A 22758-nucleotide genomic window follows, 5' to 3' on the forward strand; every position below is an offset into this window, starting at 1 on the left:
AGAACGGGGATCCAGTGCGCTTTCGCACTTGTCAAGTGGGATAAAGATGCCAGTCACACTCCAAGGCCCAATTACGAACTATTAATAAAGTCTAAGAAGAACATGTTAGAATACGAAAATAAATGAACTCACTGTATACCACTTACTTCTACTCTAACACCATTTACTTAATATATCTTTTGCATTAATAGCTTAGTAGAACTTGCATGAGTTAGTTGCAGATAAGCATGTGCATTAACATGCGAGTTTCAAGCAGCCATTTTGAAAGCCATTGCGCAGCTGCAAAGTTTTTTCCCCAAGTGACAGAAGATGTCATACTATGTAGATGTTGTAGACGCATGCGCAGTAGAAATCCTGCGTTTTCAGTGGCCATTTTAATGACACACTGGCTACTGGTTAGTATTACACATAGGCAAGCATCCCTTAGTTATAATATAATGGATTGTGATGCAATATTAGTATTCACAGACAGATTGATTACATTATGATATGTTATTTGAGAGGATTGCATACGAGCAGGTTTCTTTTATACGAAACCTTGCTCAATCAAAAGTGAAAAGCTGCCTCTCTCAAAGAATCGGTTGTCTTGCCCCAGATGCTTTGAAATAGAAAGTCTTGTTGTGAAATGCACTTCAAGGCTTGATTGCCGTAAAGATACTGTTGTTTGTTCTTCCACTGGAAGTTGCACCTCCTAAAAGATTTTGTCCCATCTCTTTCTATTCACATCGAATAATTATTCTTGTTTGCTCGCAAGCTTTGCAAGTTACCATGTTTTTTTTATTTTCTATCCTATTTGCAATCTGCAAATTATTATCAAGAGACGCGTTTTCATAGGTTTTGGCTTCACTCACTATTTCACTTCACAATTTATTAATTCTACCATGTATTTTGTATTGTGAATTGTCATTTTTGGTAAGCTGTATAACATTTGGGATAACATTTTTTCCTGTATAATGTAATAATCTATACGTAATTGCATCTTCTATTTATCTGGTGCTAATTCTACATTGTTTTTATAATTTTCCAGGAGTTCATGTTAACCTTGAGTAACAGCCTGTTTGAAGCCCTGTTTCCTGGCTCCTCCCATCCAACCAGATTTTCTGCATTGACTATATTGGAAACAATAGCTGAAATATTTTCTGCCCCAGAAGGTAGGTCCTAGGCTTTATGTAATGGCATAATGCAAATGTATGTTTATTAAGAGACTACTGGTATAAAGCCTCCTATTTTTAACACAGTATTTAAATAAAATGGGTCAACATAAGTATGTATATATGTATGTCTGTAACGTGAACCTAGCCGAAAGACAGCAGAGCACTGTACATAGTCAAAGGTAAGCTTAAAGTTGACAAGTAATAAGAACGGAAGCTGAGTTGTGGATGCTTAATGTATTGTGATATGGTGTTCTTTATAGAGGTGTGTCGTCAACTCCTTCCTAAATTGGAGCATTGTTGAGGTGGTCCTTATTGTTCTAGGGATGTTCAAGATCCTGGATGCATAGTTGGAAAAGGCCAGCTGTCTTGTTTTTTCTTTTCTTTTTTACACTTTTTATTCTGAAATCTGATGGTGTCCTGGATGAGGGTGTGCCGAGAACCACCATAGGTGGTGAGCATGTCTGCAAATAAGCCTGGGTACAGGCTGTGATGGCTATTGGTGCAGTTTGGCAAGGGGAGCAAATGGAGTTCCGTCAGGGTGGGGTGATGGAATAATATTTCCTCAGGCCTGAATGAAACATGCTGCAGCATGTTGGAGGCTCCTTAAGAAAATGCCAGTGGGGAGTCTGGGAGGCCATTGAGTAGGGCATTACCATCTTCTAGAGTGCAAGGGCTTGAACAGCAGTTCTGAACTCTCTTTTGGAAATAAATGGTTTGACTTTCTTTTGAATAGTTGCGGCTGCTACTGAGCGTGGGTCGTGCGCTGGGCGAGCGGAGGGGGGGATGCAACAAAAATTGTCTTACCTGGGTGCTGTTGAGAGCCACGCTTCTCGTCCGTCGTCTTCTGGCGTAGCAACTTCCAGAATCTCCTGTCCATTCACAATATTGCCCTACAGCAGCGTTGTGTTTGGTCTGAGCGCCCTGGTTCGGCGTTCAGACAGGGGCTTGGAGGCTGGACATGTTCCCCACCAGGCTGTGTCATGCAGCCTATTGGGGAAGATGCAAAGTGCACATGACGGTTTGGCTGCCCCGAGAGGGCCGTCCAAGCAGTCATGCACACATAGGGAGTGTGCTTAACACTCCTTCCCCTGTACCCTGCACTGCCAGCCCAGCGGCCCTGCCCCGCACCCAAGCAGGAAGGAAAACGAAAATGATAACTTTAGTTCCTTTTTACACTGCTCGCAGAGCAGCGGGGCGACGTTCCTCCACCTTAGCGGAGGATCCACCGCCGCTTCTGAAGAGAGAGCTGGTACCAGGCTGTCTTTGTTTATGTATAGTTTGTCTTCATTCTTCCTTCTGCAAGGTTCAAGCAATTAGGGCCTCCTTAGTATAAAATACTTTGATTACCCAGCTCCTACCATGCTTTTTAGATCACATACCAGGTGAGGTGTCTTCTATGTTTGCGTTACCAGACTGAACAATATGGGGTTGGCCTGATGCTCAAGTTAGAACCTATGCATGTGCCACTCCCAAGAGTGGCAGTATAGGCTGGCCCAAATTCTAGGATCATCCTTGACGATCAATTTGCATTGGGGTGCCCGTTCATTGCATTACTTTGCTTCTAATACTCTCATCCACTAGGCAGTTTAAGAGCATCATCATTGTTATTGCTTGCATGGCTCCATTCTAGTCTTTCAAGGGCTTAGACATAATCACACCATAACATAACGTGTATTTGTAAACCACACGTTCACCCAGAAGGGTATCTTGGCACTGAATACCAGATATTTATTCTTTCCCAACTCAATGATACCCAATTGATTCGACCTCAGAAGGATGAACGGCTGAGTGAACCCGGAGGGATTTGAACCTGTGACTATGAGCTCAAACACAGCCCCTACAGTGGACACATTACTCCACTAAGCCACCAGACCGACCATCTGCTGACATATCTGATAATGAACCAAGAAATTGTAATTCTTAGTCCTTTGCTAGTTAAGAATTTTTTGTGTAATTCTTTCAGTGATGGAAACTGATGGATTTGAGCTGCTAAATGTTATTTGAGTAAAACGTGCAGGGGTTGATTCACAAAAACATTTGAGTATGGAAAATAGTGCTATAGGAGTATTCTTTCACATCCTCTTTTACAAGCCTTTGCAAATCGTCCTGAAATGTTCAACTCCCTATTGAAAGTGTAAAGAGGGCACAGTCCTTTCTATTTTGCATATACACATTCTCATTTTATTGCCATTTTAGATGTTTTTGGCTCAGTGCAAAAAGGTGAGTGAGAGTATGTATTCTTCTGAACTCAGAGGAGTCATCTGTGCCCGTTCAGGGCAACCTATTGTTTGCTCCTGGGAGGCATTTCACACATATTCAATGCTATTCACTGTCTCTGAGAAGCTGGGAAACTAAAGCAAATTAGCCTCCAGAAACTTCAGGCAAGGAAGAGGTAACATTCTAAAAGTTACTTTTCCTTACCATTTATTAAAAATCAAACTTCACCATTGAATTATATTTTTTATGGCTATTATATATAGCTGATTAAATTGGTCCAATTCCGGGGATACAAAATTATTATTTTAATCTGCACTCTGATTTTCTACATAGGACACTAGGCCTTCCACAGTGAAAATAGCATTTTGGACATTGTCACTGTAAGACATGCTAATATTACTTTTCTATGTGTCCTATTTTTAAATATATGCTCCCTACTTTGTGGGCTACAAGGCTTCCATAGGGGTGACTTACTAGTTTTCAAAAGGGAGGTTTTTGCCTCTCAAAAGTGTTTATTTTCGCAGGTCGCAGTGCATGTTTTACACTTAGTCTGGATATAGTGGTAGGCCTGAGACCATGTTTGCACTGCCACTGTACACAAGTGCTGCAGTCCACTAGTTGCATTTAATTTCCATGCCCTTGAATACATTTTGTACCGTATATTAAGGACTAGACAAGTTAATATGACAATTCAACCATGTGTAAAGGAGAGCACAGGCAATTCACTACTGGGTAGCAGTGGTGAACTGCACTGAGTACTAAGGCCAGCAAAAATAGAGGGTCCGGCAAAAGTTGAAATCCAGTAAAGGTGGATTTCCTACAACTCCCTTGATTGGTGAATTATCTCATTATCTGTATTTTAGGTGATGTATCATTGAAGGAAGAGCCCAGACATTTAATTATTAGCGTGCCTGATTTTTATGCAGGCATGTTTTTTTTCCATCTTTACTGGATTATGGACCAGATGTCTGAAGGCATTTTGCGTTTGCAAAGGCTCAGTTCCCTGAATCTGAATGTTGCTAAACGGCCTTTGGGTATGTAATAAACCCAAATTGCGATTCAGTGACATGTTGCTGAATTGCAATTTGGGTTTGCGATCAACTGCTACTCAATGTAGTGGTAACACATGGTAACGCATTCACCCTTTGTGAATGTTGACAAAATCTTTTTTTAAGAGTAGGCGGTGGTTCTATGGGACCATTGCCTAGCATTATAAAATGGTATTTAAAGTTTTTGTTGTTGTTTAAACACAGGTCATTTTCCTTTGAGGTAAACGGGCATCGTTGAAAAGAAAATAATAATAATTTTAAAGCAATCAGATTTATGGTGGTATGCTAACCCCAGCAGGCCGCCATCCCTGTGATGGCTGTTAATCACATTCGGTCAACATTTGCGACCTACTCCATTATTATTCATGAGATAGGTTTTGAAAGATTTGCAGTGTTTGTATCGCAGGACAAAAAATCAAGGGGAATATTCACTGTATTATCTGCCATAGCCTACGAAAAATCCGTATCTTTGAAACCTGCTTATTAATAATACATTAATCAACTATTGCTGATGACGAGGTCGTGACCCGGCTTGGTTTCCTGCAACTTCATAAAAGCAGGAGATGCCCATATGGGGAAATCCATACTTCTACTGAAATAGATGTTGCAAACAAGAATGAACGAGTACTCTTTCCGTTACTGGACTCACTGCATATCCCATTAGAATCTATTCCTTCAGTGGATGACATTTTGTCTGCTTTCTCTCTTTTGAAAGGCACATTGCAAATAGGGGTCCTTGAATTGAGGATGATTCTAACTTTCAGTTCAGTAGTACATAACTGCTAGGATTTTATCTTTGTGGTACAAGGTGGAGCATGCTGTAACTAGCCTTTGCAATCTGTTGACATGTCGCAGATGTACCGCCAGGCTCAGAGGCTTTACTCCATTTCGGTAATATAATTTATCTGGATAAGCTCAACCCAGAAACCGTGAACATTTAATTCAAGTAAAAATGAATATTCTGAATGTTCAGCTGAAAGCCATCCAAAACTTTTGTCACTGTTTTTACCCGGTGGCTATAAAACATCTGGGAGAAGATCTCCACACCTGAACTATTATGCTCCTTGAAGATCGAGCAGACAAGTCATTTTTACATACGTGCACAGATACCAACTGCATTGCATAGGTGTCTGCTAACCTGTTCAAAGGTTTTCCCAGACTTTATCCCCCAACTACTTCGCCACTATCCGCTTACTATATCATGGAATGTTTGAATTAATCTCGGCTACCGGTAATTACCTAATCCCCATCCCAACCCATCTTGTTTTTTTGCCCACCATGGCACCTCAAATGAGTCCCAGCCATATGCGAATCGGCCTCAATCCTGCTCCTGTAGGAACAGTCCAATCCAAACTGCCAAGTCAGGTCCTCTTTGAACCGGAACACAAGCAACCCAAGACCGGCTTTGACCTGTTTGGGTCTCTTCGGTTGGGTGCAGCTTGATTAATTGGCATAGTGAGCACAGAGCCCGTGTCTTGGCAATACTCATGGCACTAGGGCATCAGTGTGAAGAATACAAAACAAGCAATGGATAAATAGCATGCTTGATGAATTAATGTCAGCTACTGGTGAATGCTCTAAGTCGCATCCCAGTACATTACTTTTTGGCCTGCTATCAAAAACACTTTCAGATGACCACGGGGCAAGCAGGACTTCCTGGGCCAAACCTTGGGGGTTGAGGCCTAATACTTCTGATGTTTCATGGCCCGACCTACTATGGGTCATGAGCACTGTTCCCTATAAAGTGTGCGTGCTCACACCTATGTAACCCAGAGCTCGCAGTGTCATGTGTGAAGCACATACACACAGCAGCTTTGTGAGGACCATTTGCGCCTCCGCTTTTTGAACGCGAGCGGCGCGAAAAACAGTCCTTTTCTTCTGCGGTAGGTGGAGGTAGAGACCACCGTGGAAGAGAACACAAGCAGCAGGTAAGTTTAGCAGCAAGTGGATCCTGCACTTTCTGCATTTCGCAATTGAGGGGCAGATTGTGTGCCTTTGTAAAGTATGCATGTTAATTGCAACTCCTGACGGACGCTGCGATTAACATGAATATTTTAACAAAGGCACACAGTCTGCCCCGCTGCCGCGCCCTATTAACAAAAGAAATGCTGCAAGTCTAGAAGCATGGCGTGTGCTTTCAAGCTCATTCTGAAAGCAAATGTAGTGCTTGTAGACTTGCTGCATTTCTTTTGTTAGTAGAGCGGGGCAGATTGTGTGCCCAGCTCTACTAACAAAAGAAATGTAGCAAGTCTATAAGCACGACGTTTGCTTTCAGGTGATTCTGGCTTGTAGACTTGCTGCATTTCTTTTGTTAGTAGAGCAGGGCAGATTGTGTGCCCAGCTCTATTAACAAAAGAAATGCAGCAAGTCTATAAGCACGACGTTTGCTTTCAGGTGATTCTGGCTTGTAGACTTGCTGCATTTCTTTTGTTAGTAGAGCGGGGCAGATTGTGTGCCCAGCTCTATTAACAAAAGAAATGCAGCAAGTCTATAAGCACGACGTTTGCTTTCAGAATCCCCTGTATGTTGCCAAAAGTTAAGTGAGACAGTTGGCGGGTCTTTCTTACCCCTCTAGATGGTAAATGGCTTGGGACTTGCTCGATGTTGAAAAAAATGAGCTCTCTTTTCTGGCCAGTATCTTTAAAGACTGTAACTTTATCCAAGTCTTTATTTTCAGCATATTAATGCAAGGATGGACTTTCCTAATTTCATCTTAGCTAATTAACGGCAGCATGGTTATTAACAGGTTTGCTTGTTACTTAGGTGATTTAAATTTCCCACGTTTTTTCAAAGATGTAGGTCCAATAACTTTAAAATACATATTCAAGAAGCACATCTGTTCAAATGGAAAAATATGAAATTACCTTAAAGCTAGTCCATAAAGACAGTAATTTTTCTCTATCAATGTTGTTTTAATACAATTGCTCCTTATTATAAAAACCAATCATTAAAACTGATTGCGTGTGGACTGTTTGAGACAAGAATCACCAGGAGGCAGAATGTACATGTCAATCTGAATAGGTGTAAATGGCGCAAGTTACATTTTTCTTCTCTACCTCTTTCAAGCAGGTCAAACTCGAATAGTGTTTGAGTTGTCTCGAGCAGTGACTTACAGACATGTTCAAGCTCTCATTGAGTGCTTCACCAACAGTTTTGAGGAAGTGAAACGACTTGCATTTGATCTGCTAAGAAAACTGCCAGCAGACGTCCTAGGTCTACAGGTAATGCAATTTCTTCTAAATCGTCTGTTTCTGCAAAATGTTTAACTCTGACCAAATGCACATACTCAGTAGAAAGCGAACTCTGAATTGAGTTCTCCTGGTTGCTAAATGATGCAGAATATGGCCAATGTTTTATCTTATGATTGATTTAATGTTGATGGTAAATAATTCAGATTTTCCTTTCTATCCTGAGAGAAGGTCTAGCTCTTATTGAAGACAAAGGGGCGAGCATCCTTCTTTTTTCACTACGAAAAAGCATGTAGCAAACATGTTCTCCACTTTTGTGTGTTAGGTCGACAACCCTGCATTGGGAACTGCCTCTTAAAGCTGTAGAATTGAGGGCATTCTATTTCTGCTTCGGCGAATGCGGCATGGTATATATGCGGTGATGCTCCTTTCTCCTGTGCCAATGAATGTCTTCGTATTTCCTTTTTTCCTCTTCTGGTGCAGCTTGGAAACCTGCAAAATCCACAGCAAGGAGCCAATCACAAAAGGAGGAGGGAGTACACTTCCTGGATACCAGCACACAATTAGCCCAGATGCATTGTGGTAAATGCAGAGGATGATAGCACTCCAGTTAAAACTGGAGCAAACTGAGTGCCGGGATGTGAGGCAGTGTGTTACCACCTTCTTTTTGTTTGAAAAGGCTCCCTGGAGCTAATGAGCTGACGAGCTCTGGCTGATGCACCTGTACCCAGTGAGAGTGACAGAGACCTGATAAGACTTGCGCGCCGGTAGGTGGTGTCATGTGGTTCGACTGTGACTCCGTACCTTCCCAGATGTAATGGAGGGAGCCCCATAGAAGCATACTGATGCCAGTTCCTTTATTTTTGTGCCTTCCAATGCGGCCTCTGTGCTTTACTTGCACCTTCATTTCGTTTTCCGCTGACATTTTGCAGTGTGCTATGGAATATTGTCACCACCGAAAACAACATGATTTGAGCAGTGCTGAGACTGCAGGAAGTAGATGTCATTTACAGACCCGCAAAAGATGTGTCTGTGGTGCTTGGTCTCCAGACATGACTGATGGTTGTGTCACAAGTGTGCCCTTGTGCATCCCACGGCGATTTGAAACTAGGAGCACAAGAGATCGCTGTCAAAGCATAAGTCCAGCTCCCACTCTAAGTTGCGGATCTGGTCTCAAGGCCACTCCTATGAAAAATCCACATCTAGGTCGTCTTCCAGTTAGTCCGAATTGAAGTCAAGATACAAGTGCAAGAAGGCCAAATGGGACTGGACCCCTAGCACATCACTTGAATTGTAGCAAAAAGACATATGGGTGCCAGGATAAAGATTGAACTCCTCTGATGTCTCTTGAGTCTGAACAAATACTGTAGTTTTTACTAGTGCACCCCAAATTTCCTGGGCCACTGTTGACCCAGCACAAATTGATACCCTGAAAGAGGACGAGATAGATCTTTTGTGTGATTCCAGCACCCTCTGTCATGCATTTAGGCCTCATGGAATTGCAAGGTTCTTCAGTCGCTCTTCCGCTGGCAGGCCCATCCTCCATGCCTTTGGACCCAGTACTGAGCTCTTACTGACCCCAGCACTGACTTCTACCCCTGTATCGAGGTCCATGCTAGCTCTTTCCATACTGGTACAGATTCCACCTGTGCCCATTGATGATCCGATCTCTGACCTAAACTGACACTGACCTTATCCAGCCCTATGTCGCGCTATGAAAACACAGAAGTGCAACCAGTGGTTTTGCAGTCCAAATCAAATCCAGTAGCTTTGTCCCCATAGTGGTACAGTGTAAAAACAAAAACCTAATGACAACCCTGTATGCTCAATAAAACTTGGGTAATCATACTATATCAAAACAATTGTCCTGTGGAACTTATTTGAATCAATACCTATGTTCTGATTTTAAGGTAATGTGATTAATCACGGTTTAATAGTTGCTTGCTTCAATATATAACATACACTTTTAAAATAGGAATATATCCTTCAGAAGGATTGAAACACAACCTATTTTCTCTGTTTTTCAGATTTTCTAGTTTACCTGATCAAAATGAGGTGCAATACATATAGTGAAAGTGTAGTGCAAACGATGCAGTGCTCATAAAATGTGAACATATCTATACAGAAATCAATTAAATACTGTACAGGTCGAAGGATTACAGGCTAACTGGACATGTATCTTCAGGAGACTATTCAACTGTATATATATATACTCCAAGGCCATTCAGTTACGAAACAACCAAAAGATGGTGTGTCGTCATTTTGACCTGAAGCTACTTGTCTGGTCTCATCATGACCCAGTCATCTGTCTAATGCACCACCATACTTGTGTGGTACCTGATGCATGTGAAACGTCACCGTCCAAACAATTTTATTTTTCTAATCACAGAACTGTATCCACATATGTATTAGTCAAATGGATACAGGATTAAATATGAAAGTTGAGGAACCCATGCAGGTCCCCGTTGGCCATTGCGTACTGCATCAAATCTAACTTGATGCAGTACTCAAAGGTGAAAGGTCCCCTTCCAAGTTTTCTGATATTCTTTTGTTGATACTTTTCTTACTCCAGCAAGTGCTTGTGGTGGGCACAGTGAAAGGTTATTTGTCATGCACTTTCGGCCTCTGTGTTTCCCAGACCAACCATCTTTGTTTATGGTCCCATTTTGGTGTGTTTTAAAAAATGGTTGTCTCAATTGTACCCACCCACACCATGTGTTATGCCCCAGTAGGAACTAAATGTTGTCTTGACTTTTCTCATGTGGACATCCTTCAAGCATAAGCACAGTTGTTCTTTAAGACTTTTAACACTAAAGACCATGTTCCTCATTGCCAGTATGTCAGTATGCTGTTGAAATGAACTACATGCATTTTGGTTCATATGCCTACACTACATTCTTTTCAGAAAAAGTGTTATTGAGGACTAGGTGGCCTCCTGACTCCCTCCTACATTGGAAAGTTAATTAATCTGCCTTCATTTTTTGTGCCACCTCACCCCTCAAATGAGGAGGAAAAACTTACTGCTATTGACCCTTAGAAGCCCTGCAGTTTTTTTTAAACTGAATTTCTTGGTGTTACTGACATAATACCAAAACAAAACTCACCACCTTGTCCTATACAGTCGGCATATGTCACACAAGTATATAGAAACCTAAAGACATGAATATTTTGTGCACTACAGAGGACAACGCCATAGAGCCACGACACCTATCCTCAACAAACCTTTCCCGCTCCACCCAACCCGTGGGCTACGTTGTTAATGTTGCCGAGGGTTGCGCCTTTCCCCGAGAAGCCCTTGAGTTTTTACATCCACCACACAAAAGACAATTTCATAGATTATCAGCTCTTTCTATGTTTCTTTGGGGCAAAAAATGGGAAGGCAGTGGAAAAGTGGACCCTGTCGAGGTGGAAAGACCTTTGTATTTAAACCAGTTATGCAGTGGCCCAGGAGCAGGCCCCTGAAAGCATGAGGGCTTATTCCGCTAGGACCAAAGCTGCTACAGTGTCTTTGGCGAGAGTGGTACCCGTTCTAGACTTCTACCAGGCTCTGACGAAGGTGTCCGTGCATACATTCATGAAATACTACTGTCTTGACAGAGAGGTCCAGCAGGATTGTCATTTACCCGGCTTGGTTATGCAGGACTTGTTTTAGCTGAATCTGGTTGTCAGCGGTCCAGGGAAATGGCACATTTTGCCCAAGAGCAGAACGTTATTTGGAGACTAAGCACTCCACTTTTCCATATATGATAATTTAAAGTGGTGGCCAAACTAAACATTTGCACAGTGGCTTCAAGCTTGGCTATTTTTGTGGGGCATAGTTTAAATTGATCAGCTACATTATTCTTTTCAGCCTCTTTTTATCAGTTGGTCTGTTTTTATCTTGATGTCTGAGCCACATTCTCAGACTCATTAGCATGCTTTTATGAACTGCTCCATGGAGCAGGAGATCTCCAGTGTATCTTAAGTCTCTAACATTTGCAATGCCTGTAATCCAATTTTTTTAGGGTCCCCATTTGCTGTATCTCTTGCAAGGAATGGTCTATTTCTCTAATCATTCCAAGTACTAGTTGGGTGCAAGAGGCTTATCTGGTGACATCAGATAATATTGAGCCAGGCAGTAATTATGCCAGTTTGCTGTCTTCCCCCCTGATCTCTTTCAAATTTGTGGGCAACTTGAGCACCAGGCTAGGTGTGAAAGGTACAGTCCCAGTGCCCAACTGTGGTCCGTGACACCGGTGCTGCAAATTCCAGTGCTCCTGATACAGATGCTCCTGGTCAAAGTGTTCTGTCTGGTCCTGGGCTCTATCAGTATCTCTCAGTGCCTATGGGACACTTCTACAAAAGAGGCATTCCAGAAGGTTCATGATCATCACCAGTTCTTTATCAGCAGGCGAAGGCAAAACCACACTCAGGACCACTATTCCCAGATGCAGTCCTTTCAAAGGGAAACCTGTTCAGTCCACTGCAAAGTTCGAGAATATTGATCTAGCACCTATTGGGTATTTGTTTTATTCTAAAAAAAACACTTTCCTGTGACATAGATTTGCATGATAAGTAGGTGACAACTAAACAAATATTTTGCTAGCACTTTGGTCTTGATGCTTCTTCCAGTGATGATCCACAGATTGGGAAGAAGATCTTAACGAACTTTGCTTACACCCTCTGGCCTGTGCAGTGCTGTTTTCCTCCTTCGGTTACCTTTTCTGCTGTTGTGAAATCTTATGTAAGTGTGGGTCTGTGAGAGACCCAGAAAGGAAGAGCAGGATAAATGTACCTTTATGGTTACTCAGCTACACCTACTTCGCAGGATGTTTCCTTTTCCCTTCACTTCGTGCCCACTCCTTTGCTGTCGGCCAAACCCATCACACTGATAGGTTGATTTTCAAGGAAGGGGAAATGGTAAGGGAGAATGGCCATTCATACATGGGAATTGTGGTCTGCCCAGAGCAGAGTGGTCTGTAGTTACCTTTTACTAGTTAACAGGAAAGTTCCTATTATGTTAATATCATGTGGGATGACCGTACTCTTTGAAGAGATGTGTCTTCATTCTCTTTTTGAATTGCATGAGGGCCATCATTACTAACCCTGATAGGCACAGGCCTAGTTTGACATATGTAGCAGTCTCCAGTCTTAGTACTTTTTATTGTTCAGACATAGTAGAGAATCTATAAAGCATCAGTATTCATGACCTTCCTTCACACCACCAGTGTATTTCCTGCCAAGGGTTGATGTTGGCTAATTGTAGTAGGTTTGCAAGCCCTACTTTGACAAGTGCATTTAAGAAATTAACCGAAAGGCAGCGCAACTGAAGGTCAGGAAGGGGTGTGCATGCTCTGGTTCATTGGTTCCTTTTTTCTTTATGCTTCAGTGTCCATTCAGGTCACCACACCTAGGTGCTGGTTGCTTGGTATTTCAAACACCTTACCAGATGCACTTATGTACTTTGTTAAATTTTAGTAGTTTTATTGAAGAAATTGAAAATATACATGAATTCTGGCAAACCAGTATACAAAGAACAATGAGATACAATAAAGAAACTAAATACTGAGACTCATGCCAACATCAGAAATATAAATAACTGTATTGTGCAGGTAACCAAATTGAACAGAGGTTTATTAAAGGAAAAGTGGAAAGGAAAGAGTAAAGTAGGGAGAATATAGAAAAATAAGGTGAGAGAGACGAAGAAGAGAAAAGAGTGAGAGACGGAGAGGAGAAGAAAAACTGTAAATACTGTTAAATTGGGGGAAACTTCCAAATTATCATGCAAAAAAATACATTCTATGATAAACGAGAAAAGTGTTAGTAAAAACTGCATAAACAACAACCCACACTCAAAATATTTTAATACATTGGGTAATTAAGTTGTGGTACCAGCATGCAAGAACAAATATCTAGTCAGTGGTTGGCAAAGTTCATCCTGTTTTGCCAACAGTGATGGAGAGTGTAAATTATAATGATCCAGATGGTGGTTATGACAAACCAAGTTTCACCACTGTTGTAATGAGATATTGTCCATAGATTTCCAATTAGTGGCAATTACCTGTAAGGCAATAGCAATGAGTAGATCAACAAATGTATGAAGTAGTTTATTCTGAGGCCAAATATTACTTAAGCCTCCTAAAATGTCAGATGTGACATATGTATATTGTGAGTATGAGAGAAGGGCGAATTCCAGCTGAAATCATAATTCGGGTGCAGGGTCTGAAAGATCAAGAAAACAACTTTGACATTGCTTAATACCAAAGGCTTTATGATAGCAAGAAAAGTCAGGGAGATTGACCCCTCCGACTGATTTTGGTAATTTTAGGTGATGTAAAGAAATACGGTAAAGTTTCCCATTCCATAAACATTTAGATAAGAGCTTATCAATAGCTATAAAATATTTAACCGGGATTTTAATAGGTAAAATCATGAGATCGAAATTAATAATTGGAAGGACCATCATTTTAATAGTCTCCAGGCAACTCCACCATGACAAAAATAGAGGGGACCAACCTTGCATTAGTTTTGTAATTTTTGCAAGCAGGACGTCCATATTAAATTGCACTCTAAAAGTGACTCTGAGAAATGTACGGAAGAGGATTCCAAGACATTTGATCTTGTCATGGTTCCAGGAGAGACCCATCCCATCAAATGGTGCTTTAAAACAGAACTTATCCAAAGGCATCAATTCGGATTTTTCTGTGTTTAGTTTATAACCGGACACTTTCGAATATGCACTTAGCTCTTCAAAAACGTAAGGGAGAGATGTTTCTGGTTTGGCGATATAGAGAAGGATGTCATCCGCTAAGCCATAAATTTGATGTGAACCTTATTTGGGTGAAAGCCGGAAAAGGCATTAGAATATTTTAGCCTATATAAAAAAGACTCAAGTGTATTGTATTGTATTTGGAATTTATAGAGTGCACTGTGATTACAAATGGACTGTTTAAAAGGAGTCAGCTACAGAGAATCTGAAAGTGAGAAACCCGGCTATTAGTGAGGAAAAAGCCAGGTTTTCAGAGACCTTCTAAATTTTAATAGGTCTGAGTGGAGTCTTAATGGAGCTGGCAATTTATTCCAGATCTGAGCTGCTTTTGCAGTAAAAGCACGTTCTCCTTGTCGGGCTTTTCTAAATCTAAATTCTTGAACAAAATTACAAGTCGCTGAACGAAGGTGTCTGCCAGGAATATATTTCTTTAGTTTGGCCTGTATGGGTTTTGGTCCTGTTTTTGTGAAGTGCTTTATGTACAATACAAAGCGCTTTAAATATAATCCTCTCTTTAATAGGCAGCCAGTGAAGATCTCTCAGGGCATTTGTAGCAGAGGAGTATCGGGGTCTATTTAGTGTCAAATTTGCTGTGATTATCTGGATGCGCTCTAGCTTCTTAAATGAGGAGCCAGGGGCTCCTAATAACAGGGCATTATAATAATCCAACCTGCTAAATATAACACCTCTAGAAATCAGTGACCTAGTTTGAAGGTCAAGTAATGGGTATAACTTCCTGAGGGCACGAATCAATGCGTAACAAGTCCCAGTGAATCTGTTCACATGTTTTTCCATAGTGAGGCCTTCGTCCGTAACTACCCCTAGATTTCGTACCACAATAGAATTGCTGCAGTTGAGTGCAAGAATAAAAAGCATGGGTGATAGAGGGCATCCATGCTATGTACCTCTGTGGAGGGGAAATAGGAAGATTGAACTCTGTTGAACAGAAGAGCACGGGGAGGAATATAGTAAGGCAATTGTAGGAAAGTGCCTTTTTCGACATGGTCACCCCTTACTTTTTGCTAAGCGTTTGATGTGTTTTTGACTGGCAGTGCACTGGGTTCCCACTAGGTCCCCAGTGTCAGATCTCTTTCCCAAAACTGTGCAATTGTGTCCTCAATTGGCGATACCTTTAGTACCCTCTGCAAGTTCCTAGTAAAGGGTACCCATGGGACCTAGGGTCTGAGGTACTAAAGAGGATCTCCAGGAGCGGCAGCACGAGTTGTGCCACCCTGAGGGACCCCTCATCAAGCTCATGCAAACTACCAATTCAGGCTGCGTGTCGTGGTGCAGACAAAAGTGAAAACACTACATGGCATACAGCCAGCCTACATGCCTGCATACACTGCATGCAGTAAAAGTAACTAACTCCTACAAGCAGGTCTTATCGCCCTAAGGTAGGGTGTACTATACTACATGTGAGGGCATAGGAAACAATTTTAAAAGCATGTGCTGGACACTTGTGAAAATGAGTTCCCCAACTCCATGATGGCTTCACTGAAAATAGGCATGTTTGATTTCATCGTATTAATAAACCCACCCTGATGCCAGTGCCAGATTTAGTTATACATGCACCCAGAGGGCATCTTAGAGGTGCCCCCTAAAACCCTACCAGCCACTGGTGCACTGACTGACTGGTTCTCGTCAGTCTGCTACAAGTGACGAGTTGCTGACCCCCAAGGGTGAGGGCCTTTATTCTCTGGGGGCCATAAACTAAGCTTACTCGGGCAGAGGGTGCTTTGCACCACCCGCCCACAGGATGACCTGCGGATTAGCATTCCAGGGCCCGGGAGCTTCAAAGAGGCCCACTGCCTTTGGTATACGAATCTGGCTTCTCTCACAGGAAAGGAACCTGACCCCCTTTGTCCAGAGCCCTTTGGCACAAGGACAAGCAGGAAAATTAGCAAGGCAAGACAGGCGTGTCCACCCCTGAACTGGGCTACCTGAAGTGGATGCAACTTTTCAGATGCAACCATCTTGGCGATGGCAAATTTAGGATCTCTTTCACAGGGTTATTCCCACTTCACCCAGGAAGTGGTCATATAAGGGGTGTAGTGTCCCCCGGGTCGCACGTTGGCTTGTACCCTATACTCCCCTAAACCCCTAAATTCAGTATTTCGGGGAGCCCTAGCACCAGGAAATCAGATCCTGATGACCAAAAGAAGAAGGGCCAAAGAGCCGCGAAAGCAAGAACTGCAGAAAAAGCAACAGATTTGGCACCAGCACTGTTGGCCAGTTCGCCTATTCTCGACAATTTCATCAAAGTCGGCCCACCTTGTTGGCAACTGATCCTTCAAAAGCCTGGGAGGTCTGCCAGCACTTCTTCAAAGAATCAGGAACTCCCATGGAGCAGTGGAGCTGCTTCCCTGCATTCTGCAGGCACCCCAAAGAAGCCTGCGAGACTCCGGAACCGCAAAAACCCGACACTGCAAGGAGTCCCTTGCACCAACGTTTCCTAGCTTAAGCTGAAGTGGACCAATGGTGCCAGTATGGTCCCCGGCCCTCCTAAGACAAAGCCCACCTTGGACTTGCCCACTGTGGACTTCCTAATGCCACCTGCAGCCTCTATTTGCAGGCCCCCTCTACTGCGAGTGTTCCCGGTGACGAAAATCCAATGCCTAAAGACAGCTGTCCCCCTGGCACCTGGAGAAGAGCACTAAAGATGTCCCCACATCACTGAGCATCGCAAGAGTTGAGCCCCCTTGTTGGTTAAGCACGAATGGCCCCCCAGTTCCAGCCTGCAGCCTCTTTTCCAACTGACTGATCTCCATAGACTTCATTTGGGCAACCGACACTGTAAGGCACCACTGCACTCTGCCGCCCCACTGCTGCCCGAAGTGAGCTGTTGGTGCTGCCTTGGACCTTGCCCCATACTCACCTTAATTCCAGAAAATTGGTCTCGTAAGGTGCCTAAAGTTATATGAAGATATGCGTTATTTTTATAAATTGGTGTGGATCTCCTTTTTCAGTCGTGGGCTTCATTTATTGACTATTGTATGTATTTGCAGATATCCAACACTCCTCTTTACTAAGCCTAAGGCTGCTCTGCCACACTACCCCCTAGAAGAGCACCTCAGGATTGCTGGGGCACGCCCCTGTCCACTATTAGGGGAATACCTGGAATCTTTTCATGGTATACCGTATAGAGAGCCGGCTTCCTACAGAAATGAATTGAACAAATCGAAGGTCAAACCTGTGCCAGCAAAGAACATACATTAGATATTTCCAATCTACTTGATTGAATTCTTTTTCAGCATTTAGTGAAAAAAGAACAATTGATTGACACAATGTTGAACAATGTCAATTATTCACCCCAGTACAGAGATATAGACCGTAAACAAGCATCCTAGGACCGGTTCGGGGTTTCACCCCTCATCAGCCAGGATAACTTGACTCCAGTGGCATGGAGAGCACGGGACCCACGTCTGGACATACCCGTCCCACTCTGGGTGACAAATGCAAAAGAACAACTGATGGACAGAATGTTGAACAATGTTAAACATTCACCCCAGTACAGAGATCTGGGCCTAAATCCATAATTTTTGTTGCTCCCCATGCCATTCCAGCTTGAACCCAGCCATATACAAATCAGTTTTGACCCTGCTCCCTATGGGAACAGTCCAGCCCGAACTGCCAGGCCAGGCTCTCAGCATCTAGAGTCACCGCCTCCAGAAAGTGTTTAAGTTTAGTTGCTTTACTGAGAATATTTAAAAGACCCATTAATTTTCCATTATATTCCTATGTTTAATAAAACCAGACTGCTCCACACCTACTGGATCAGGCATAAAGTCATTAAGGCTGAGGGCCAGAACTTTAGCAAATATTTTACAATCTGTATTTTTCAGTGATATGGGATGGTAATTCATGCATTGTGAGGGATCGCTGCCTGTTTTAGGAATAAGACAAATCATAGCTTCCTTAAAAGATCCAGACGATTTGTTCATTGAGAGGAAATGAGTCATTCATTTAAATAGTTTAGAGAAAAATAATTTAGAAAACTTAAGGTAAAATTGAACCGTGAACCCATCTGCCCCCGTGCTTAACCTGTTGGAAGATGTTTGACTGCGGACAACAATTCTTCCGCTCATAGTGAATCTTCAAGAGGACCCAAATCTGTTTGTGAGATCTTGCGCATGGAGGAATGAGAAATAGAATGAGGAGAGGGAGTCTCTCAGAACGGATGGCTTCAGGGGTATATAATATTTGGTAATAATCAACAAAACATCTTGCAATGTCCAAATTGTGAAAGAATTTAGTGCCAGATTGATTGGTGTTAGATGCAATGGAAGATTTTACTTTCCTGCTTTTCAGGTAATTAGTTAACAAAGACCCACTTTTATTGCATCCTACATAATATCTAGCGTTAATCTTAAGAAGAGTACCACATGCCTTTTCTGTAGTGGATTTGTTGAATTGAATCTTGTCTGCCACCAATGCATCAAGATCAGTTTTGTTATTGTTATTTTTAGACGTAAAGTATTTACAACAATCTCTTAATTTTACTGGGAATGGAAGCTGATTACTTCTCCATAGCTTTTCGTTTGTTAGAAACATAGCTAATAATAAAGCCTCTGGATGCGGCTTTAAACGCATCCCACACAAAATGAAATGTCTCTCCTATATCTTTAATCTGAAAATATTCATGGACAAACGCCTCATAAGAAGTGATAAAATCCTTATTGAAAAGTAAGTGGTTGTTGAATTTCCAGTGGTATCTGGGTGAAGGATCGCGGAGAACATCTAAATCAGTTGACACAGGGACATGGTCCGATAGTAAAAATGAGCCTATCTCGGAGTTGAGTAGGTGTTGGGTGAGGTTTTTGCTAAGGAAAACATAATCTATCCTAGTCTGTGTTTTATGAGGGGCAGAATAAAAAGAAAATTCTTGGAGGGAGGGGTGCTCCATGAATCAGAGTGGGCATAATGTTTGATAGCGTGCTTAAATGGTTTGTGGGGTTTATGAGAGAGAAACCTTGTAGATGAATGGTGGTCTAGACAGGGGTCAATAATTTGATTACAGTCTCCCCCGAAGATGAAGTTTTCAGTAAAGTTTTGATTGACCTGTTGTGAAATATGCTTCCAAAACATGGGATCGGTATTGGTAGGACCATAGATATTAGCAATTGTGAAAAGAATACCATCGATAAGTCATTCCAAAACCCACCGACCTTCCTTGTAATTTTCCTGGGAAGCAAGGGAAATATTTAAACCTTTATGACATAGAATGGCTACCCAGTTTTTATGTGGTGTAGAAGAGGAAAAGAAAAGTTTGCCCAATCATTGTTTTTTTTAACTTGTTGATGTCTGCTTCAGTAAGGTGAGTTTCTTGAAGTAATGCAAGCTGGCAGTGCAGTCTAGGTATGTGAGACAAAACACGTTGGTGTTTTATGGTGTTTCTTCAACCTTTAACATTCCAGGTTGTTACTCTAAGCAGTATATGAGGAGAATTAATAGTTGAACATTAGGGGTAAATATAAGTATGGCATATTTCACGCAGGAAGTTTCAACGGAGAAAACAAAGAAAGAAAAGGAAAGTGGAATGAGAGAAGATAAGAAATGGAAAGAGGTAAGGTGGATGACGAACCCCCAAAAAACAAAGGAAACATTGAGGCAATACGGGAAGGAAAAAATGTTGTTGCAAAACTATCCTAATGTGAAAAAAGATACATCCGAGGGATGAGGAGAATGCCGGGAAGTAGCGGCTGTTACTGGATTCAGGTGGTGAAGCGGGGGGAAATGGGGGATGAGGGTCGAAGGCGAAGGAAAAAAAAAACTTACCTGAAATGGCCGGCTGTCGCGCCTCCTCCGTTCTCTGACCTCTTCCTTCTTCCTGCAGTCCCAGCCAGCAGCAAGAAGCACCTAGCTCACAGGTTCCCCTGAGCCAATCACAATGCTGCGATGCAGCATTGTGATTGGTCTGAGCTCTGTGGATCGGCACTCGGATGGGGAATGGGAGGCTTTGCATGTTACTCACCAGGCTGCGTAATGCAGCCTGGTTTGGAAGATGCATAGTGCGCATAACTGTTGTGCCGGCCCGAGATGGCCGGTCAAGCAGTCATGCCCACTTAAGAAATGCAAAGCACTCCTCTCCCCTGCTGTGCCCAGCCCCGCCCCGAGAGGCATTCACTGGAAAGGAAACCTAAATTATAATAACAATAGTTATTATCATTTTAGTTTTCCTTTTGTTAAGTGGGGCGATGCTCCTCCACCATAGCGGAGGAGCCACCACTGGTGCAGAGCATTTAAAGTAGATGAAACCGGCAAACATGAAAGGGAAAATAGCCTACTTCGAAAGCAAGAAATGACAACAATAAGTTTAGAGAGAGGAACAAAGGCATACAGGGGCTGTATGATATGAAACATTTTATAGGAAGGTAAGTACAAGAGTATGAAAAGTGTAACAATAGACTTACCATGTACCACGAGAGTTGGGATGCTGTGGGGACAGCATGCACAATGAAACAATGAAGGGGTGGTACGCACTAGACAGAACACATACACCAGGTAATACACTGGGGCTGAAAGACAATGAAACAGAAATGGGTTATACAGAGTACACAATTCAAAAGTGAGCAGTACCTAAATGAGAGAGAATATTATGAAATTGAAGAAAAATAGCAGAGAAGGCAGATACAACAATCGTGTCTTTGCTGCAGCACCGGTTTCCATGTCTTCAAGTAATCCTGTAGTGTAGCTGAATCCTCAAAGGTATAAGAGTTCTCTTTATAAGTGATTTTTAAAAAGCGTGGGTGGACTAGGCCATATCTGGATGTTCATGTATTTTAGTTGTGGACGAAATTCCAGGAAGCATTTTCTTCTTGCAGCCATTGCATTAGAAATGTCCATCGCAAAATAAACCTTGTTACCAGACCCTTGGAGAGGTCCTGCTTGCTTAGCTGCAGACAGGATGTGCATTAAATTGGTGTGCTGCAAGGAAAGGATAATGATGCCCCCAGGCATCGGATGTGAGGATGTAGCAGGTGGTTTAGGACCCAGATGGTGGGCTCTTTGAATATTAGTAAACTGTGGTCAGATAAGTGAATAATAGAAGGGATAACCCTTTGCAGGAAGGAAATCATGTAGGGCCCTTCTGAGTTCTCAGGGAGTCCATAAAGTGATTGGTTGTTTCTCCGATTTCTGTTTTCAAAGTCTTCCTCAGTCCTTATGAGTAACTCTATTTCCTTTGTCAGCCGACATACCTCTGGGATTGAGTATTCCACAACACTAATTATTTTTTCAATAGCAGCGATGCGTTGATCATGTATGGACCATTTCTCCTCAATGGGTATGAGGGAGGAATTAGTTTCCAAAATAAAGGATTTCAATGCTCCTATTTCCTCCATGATATCCTCTAGGGTGAAATGAGGAGGTGTTTGGGGTGGAATGTCTGAATCTTTCTTTGGTCTCTTGACTGAAGCAGAGAGCTTTTTAGACATAGATCCAGATGTTGAAGTAGAGCAAACCAATCCAAGCTCACTAGAGCTCTCCATAAGGGCAGAGAGTGCTTTAGGGACAAGGTCCGGTTGGCGAATTTTAGGATGAGTAATGAGCTTAGTAGAAGATGGAAGAGGTGAGGTCTTGTCCTTCTGCTTCAATTCCTACCCATAAAGAAAGAATGTAGATAAGAGACCTTGAATTAACCTCTCTGATAGGTAAGAATGTAAAGGCAATTGTACTTCCACTTCCCAGAGGAGACCAGTGTAGGGTCAAAAGCGTGTAGCACAGGTAGAAGAAAATACCTTGAAGGCGTGCACCTAGGTTATCGTAAGAGTGAAGAATGCTCTGAAAGGTGGGAACAGTGGTTCAAACAGCAGTCAAAATTAATTTAGCGTGACATGATCCAACCTGTGGAGAATTTGCATGAAATGCTGCTGAAATATGTTAAGCGCGTACAGGGTAACTCCTTAAAGATGAAGCGTTGCTTGAAAAGTGACACAGGAATCCTACACTTTGACAAATGAGTCACTTTAAGACTGTTCATATTAAAGAGACAATATCCCCTAGCCAGTGTAACTCAGGAAAGCTTCAGGAACTGAAGAAGACCTGAAAAGATTAGTGGCCCCTGACGCACAGTACAGCTTGCAAGTCGAATTTAAAACAGCCAGAAAGGAGTGCCAGAGACTAAGAGTACCTCAAGCAGGCAAGAAAAGACGTCAAGTTAGGTCAGAAATACGTCATGGAGCCGTCACAAGTCAATAAATAACAGACCGCGCTATCTTGCTTCATCAGCAGGATTCCTCTTAGGAACATGTAGAATGTCAAAATGGTGGCACTTCAGATCTCACCCAGCGCTGCATGAAGGGAAACATGCATGTAAATCCCTCAAAAGATTTCATGGAAGGTGGCGCCAACCTTCTGATCTTGAATTCCGAGCTTAGGAGGAAGTTCCATGTAAGAGACAG

General features: G+C 42.4%; 1 protein-coding gene across 6 annotated transcripts in view; it reads left to right on the plus strand.

The window, feature by feature from the left end:
* THADA (THADA armadillo repeat containing) overlaps positions 1-22758 on the plus strand; it is a 1526823-nt gene that overhangs the window by 225548 nt on the left and 1278517 nt on the right. For 3 of the 6 annotated variants that reach the window (XM_085612787.1, XM_085612792.1, XM_085612788.1), the window contains 2 exons: positions 1028-1151; positions 7487-7641. In XM_085612787.1, coding sequence (XP_085468913.1) covers positions 1028-1151; positions 7487-7641 — 279 coding nt within the window. The remainder of the gene's footprint in view (positions 1-1027; positions 1152-7486; positions 7642-22758) is intronic. The other 3 variants (XM_085612789.1, XM_085612793.1, XM_085612791.1) reach the window with 1 other exon arrangement.

The sequence above is a fragment of the Triturus cristatus genome, chromosome 6 (genome assembly GCF_964204655.1).
Source record: "Triturus cristatus chromosome 6, aTriCri1.1, whole genome shotgun sequence".
NCBI classification, from domain to species: Eukaryota; Metazoa; Chordata; class Amphibia; order Caudata; family Salamandridae; genus Triturus; species Triturus cristatus.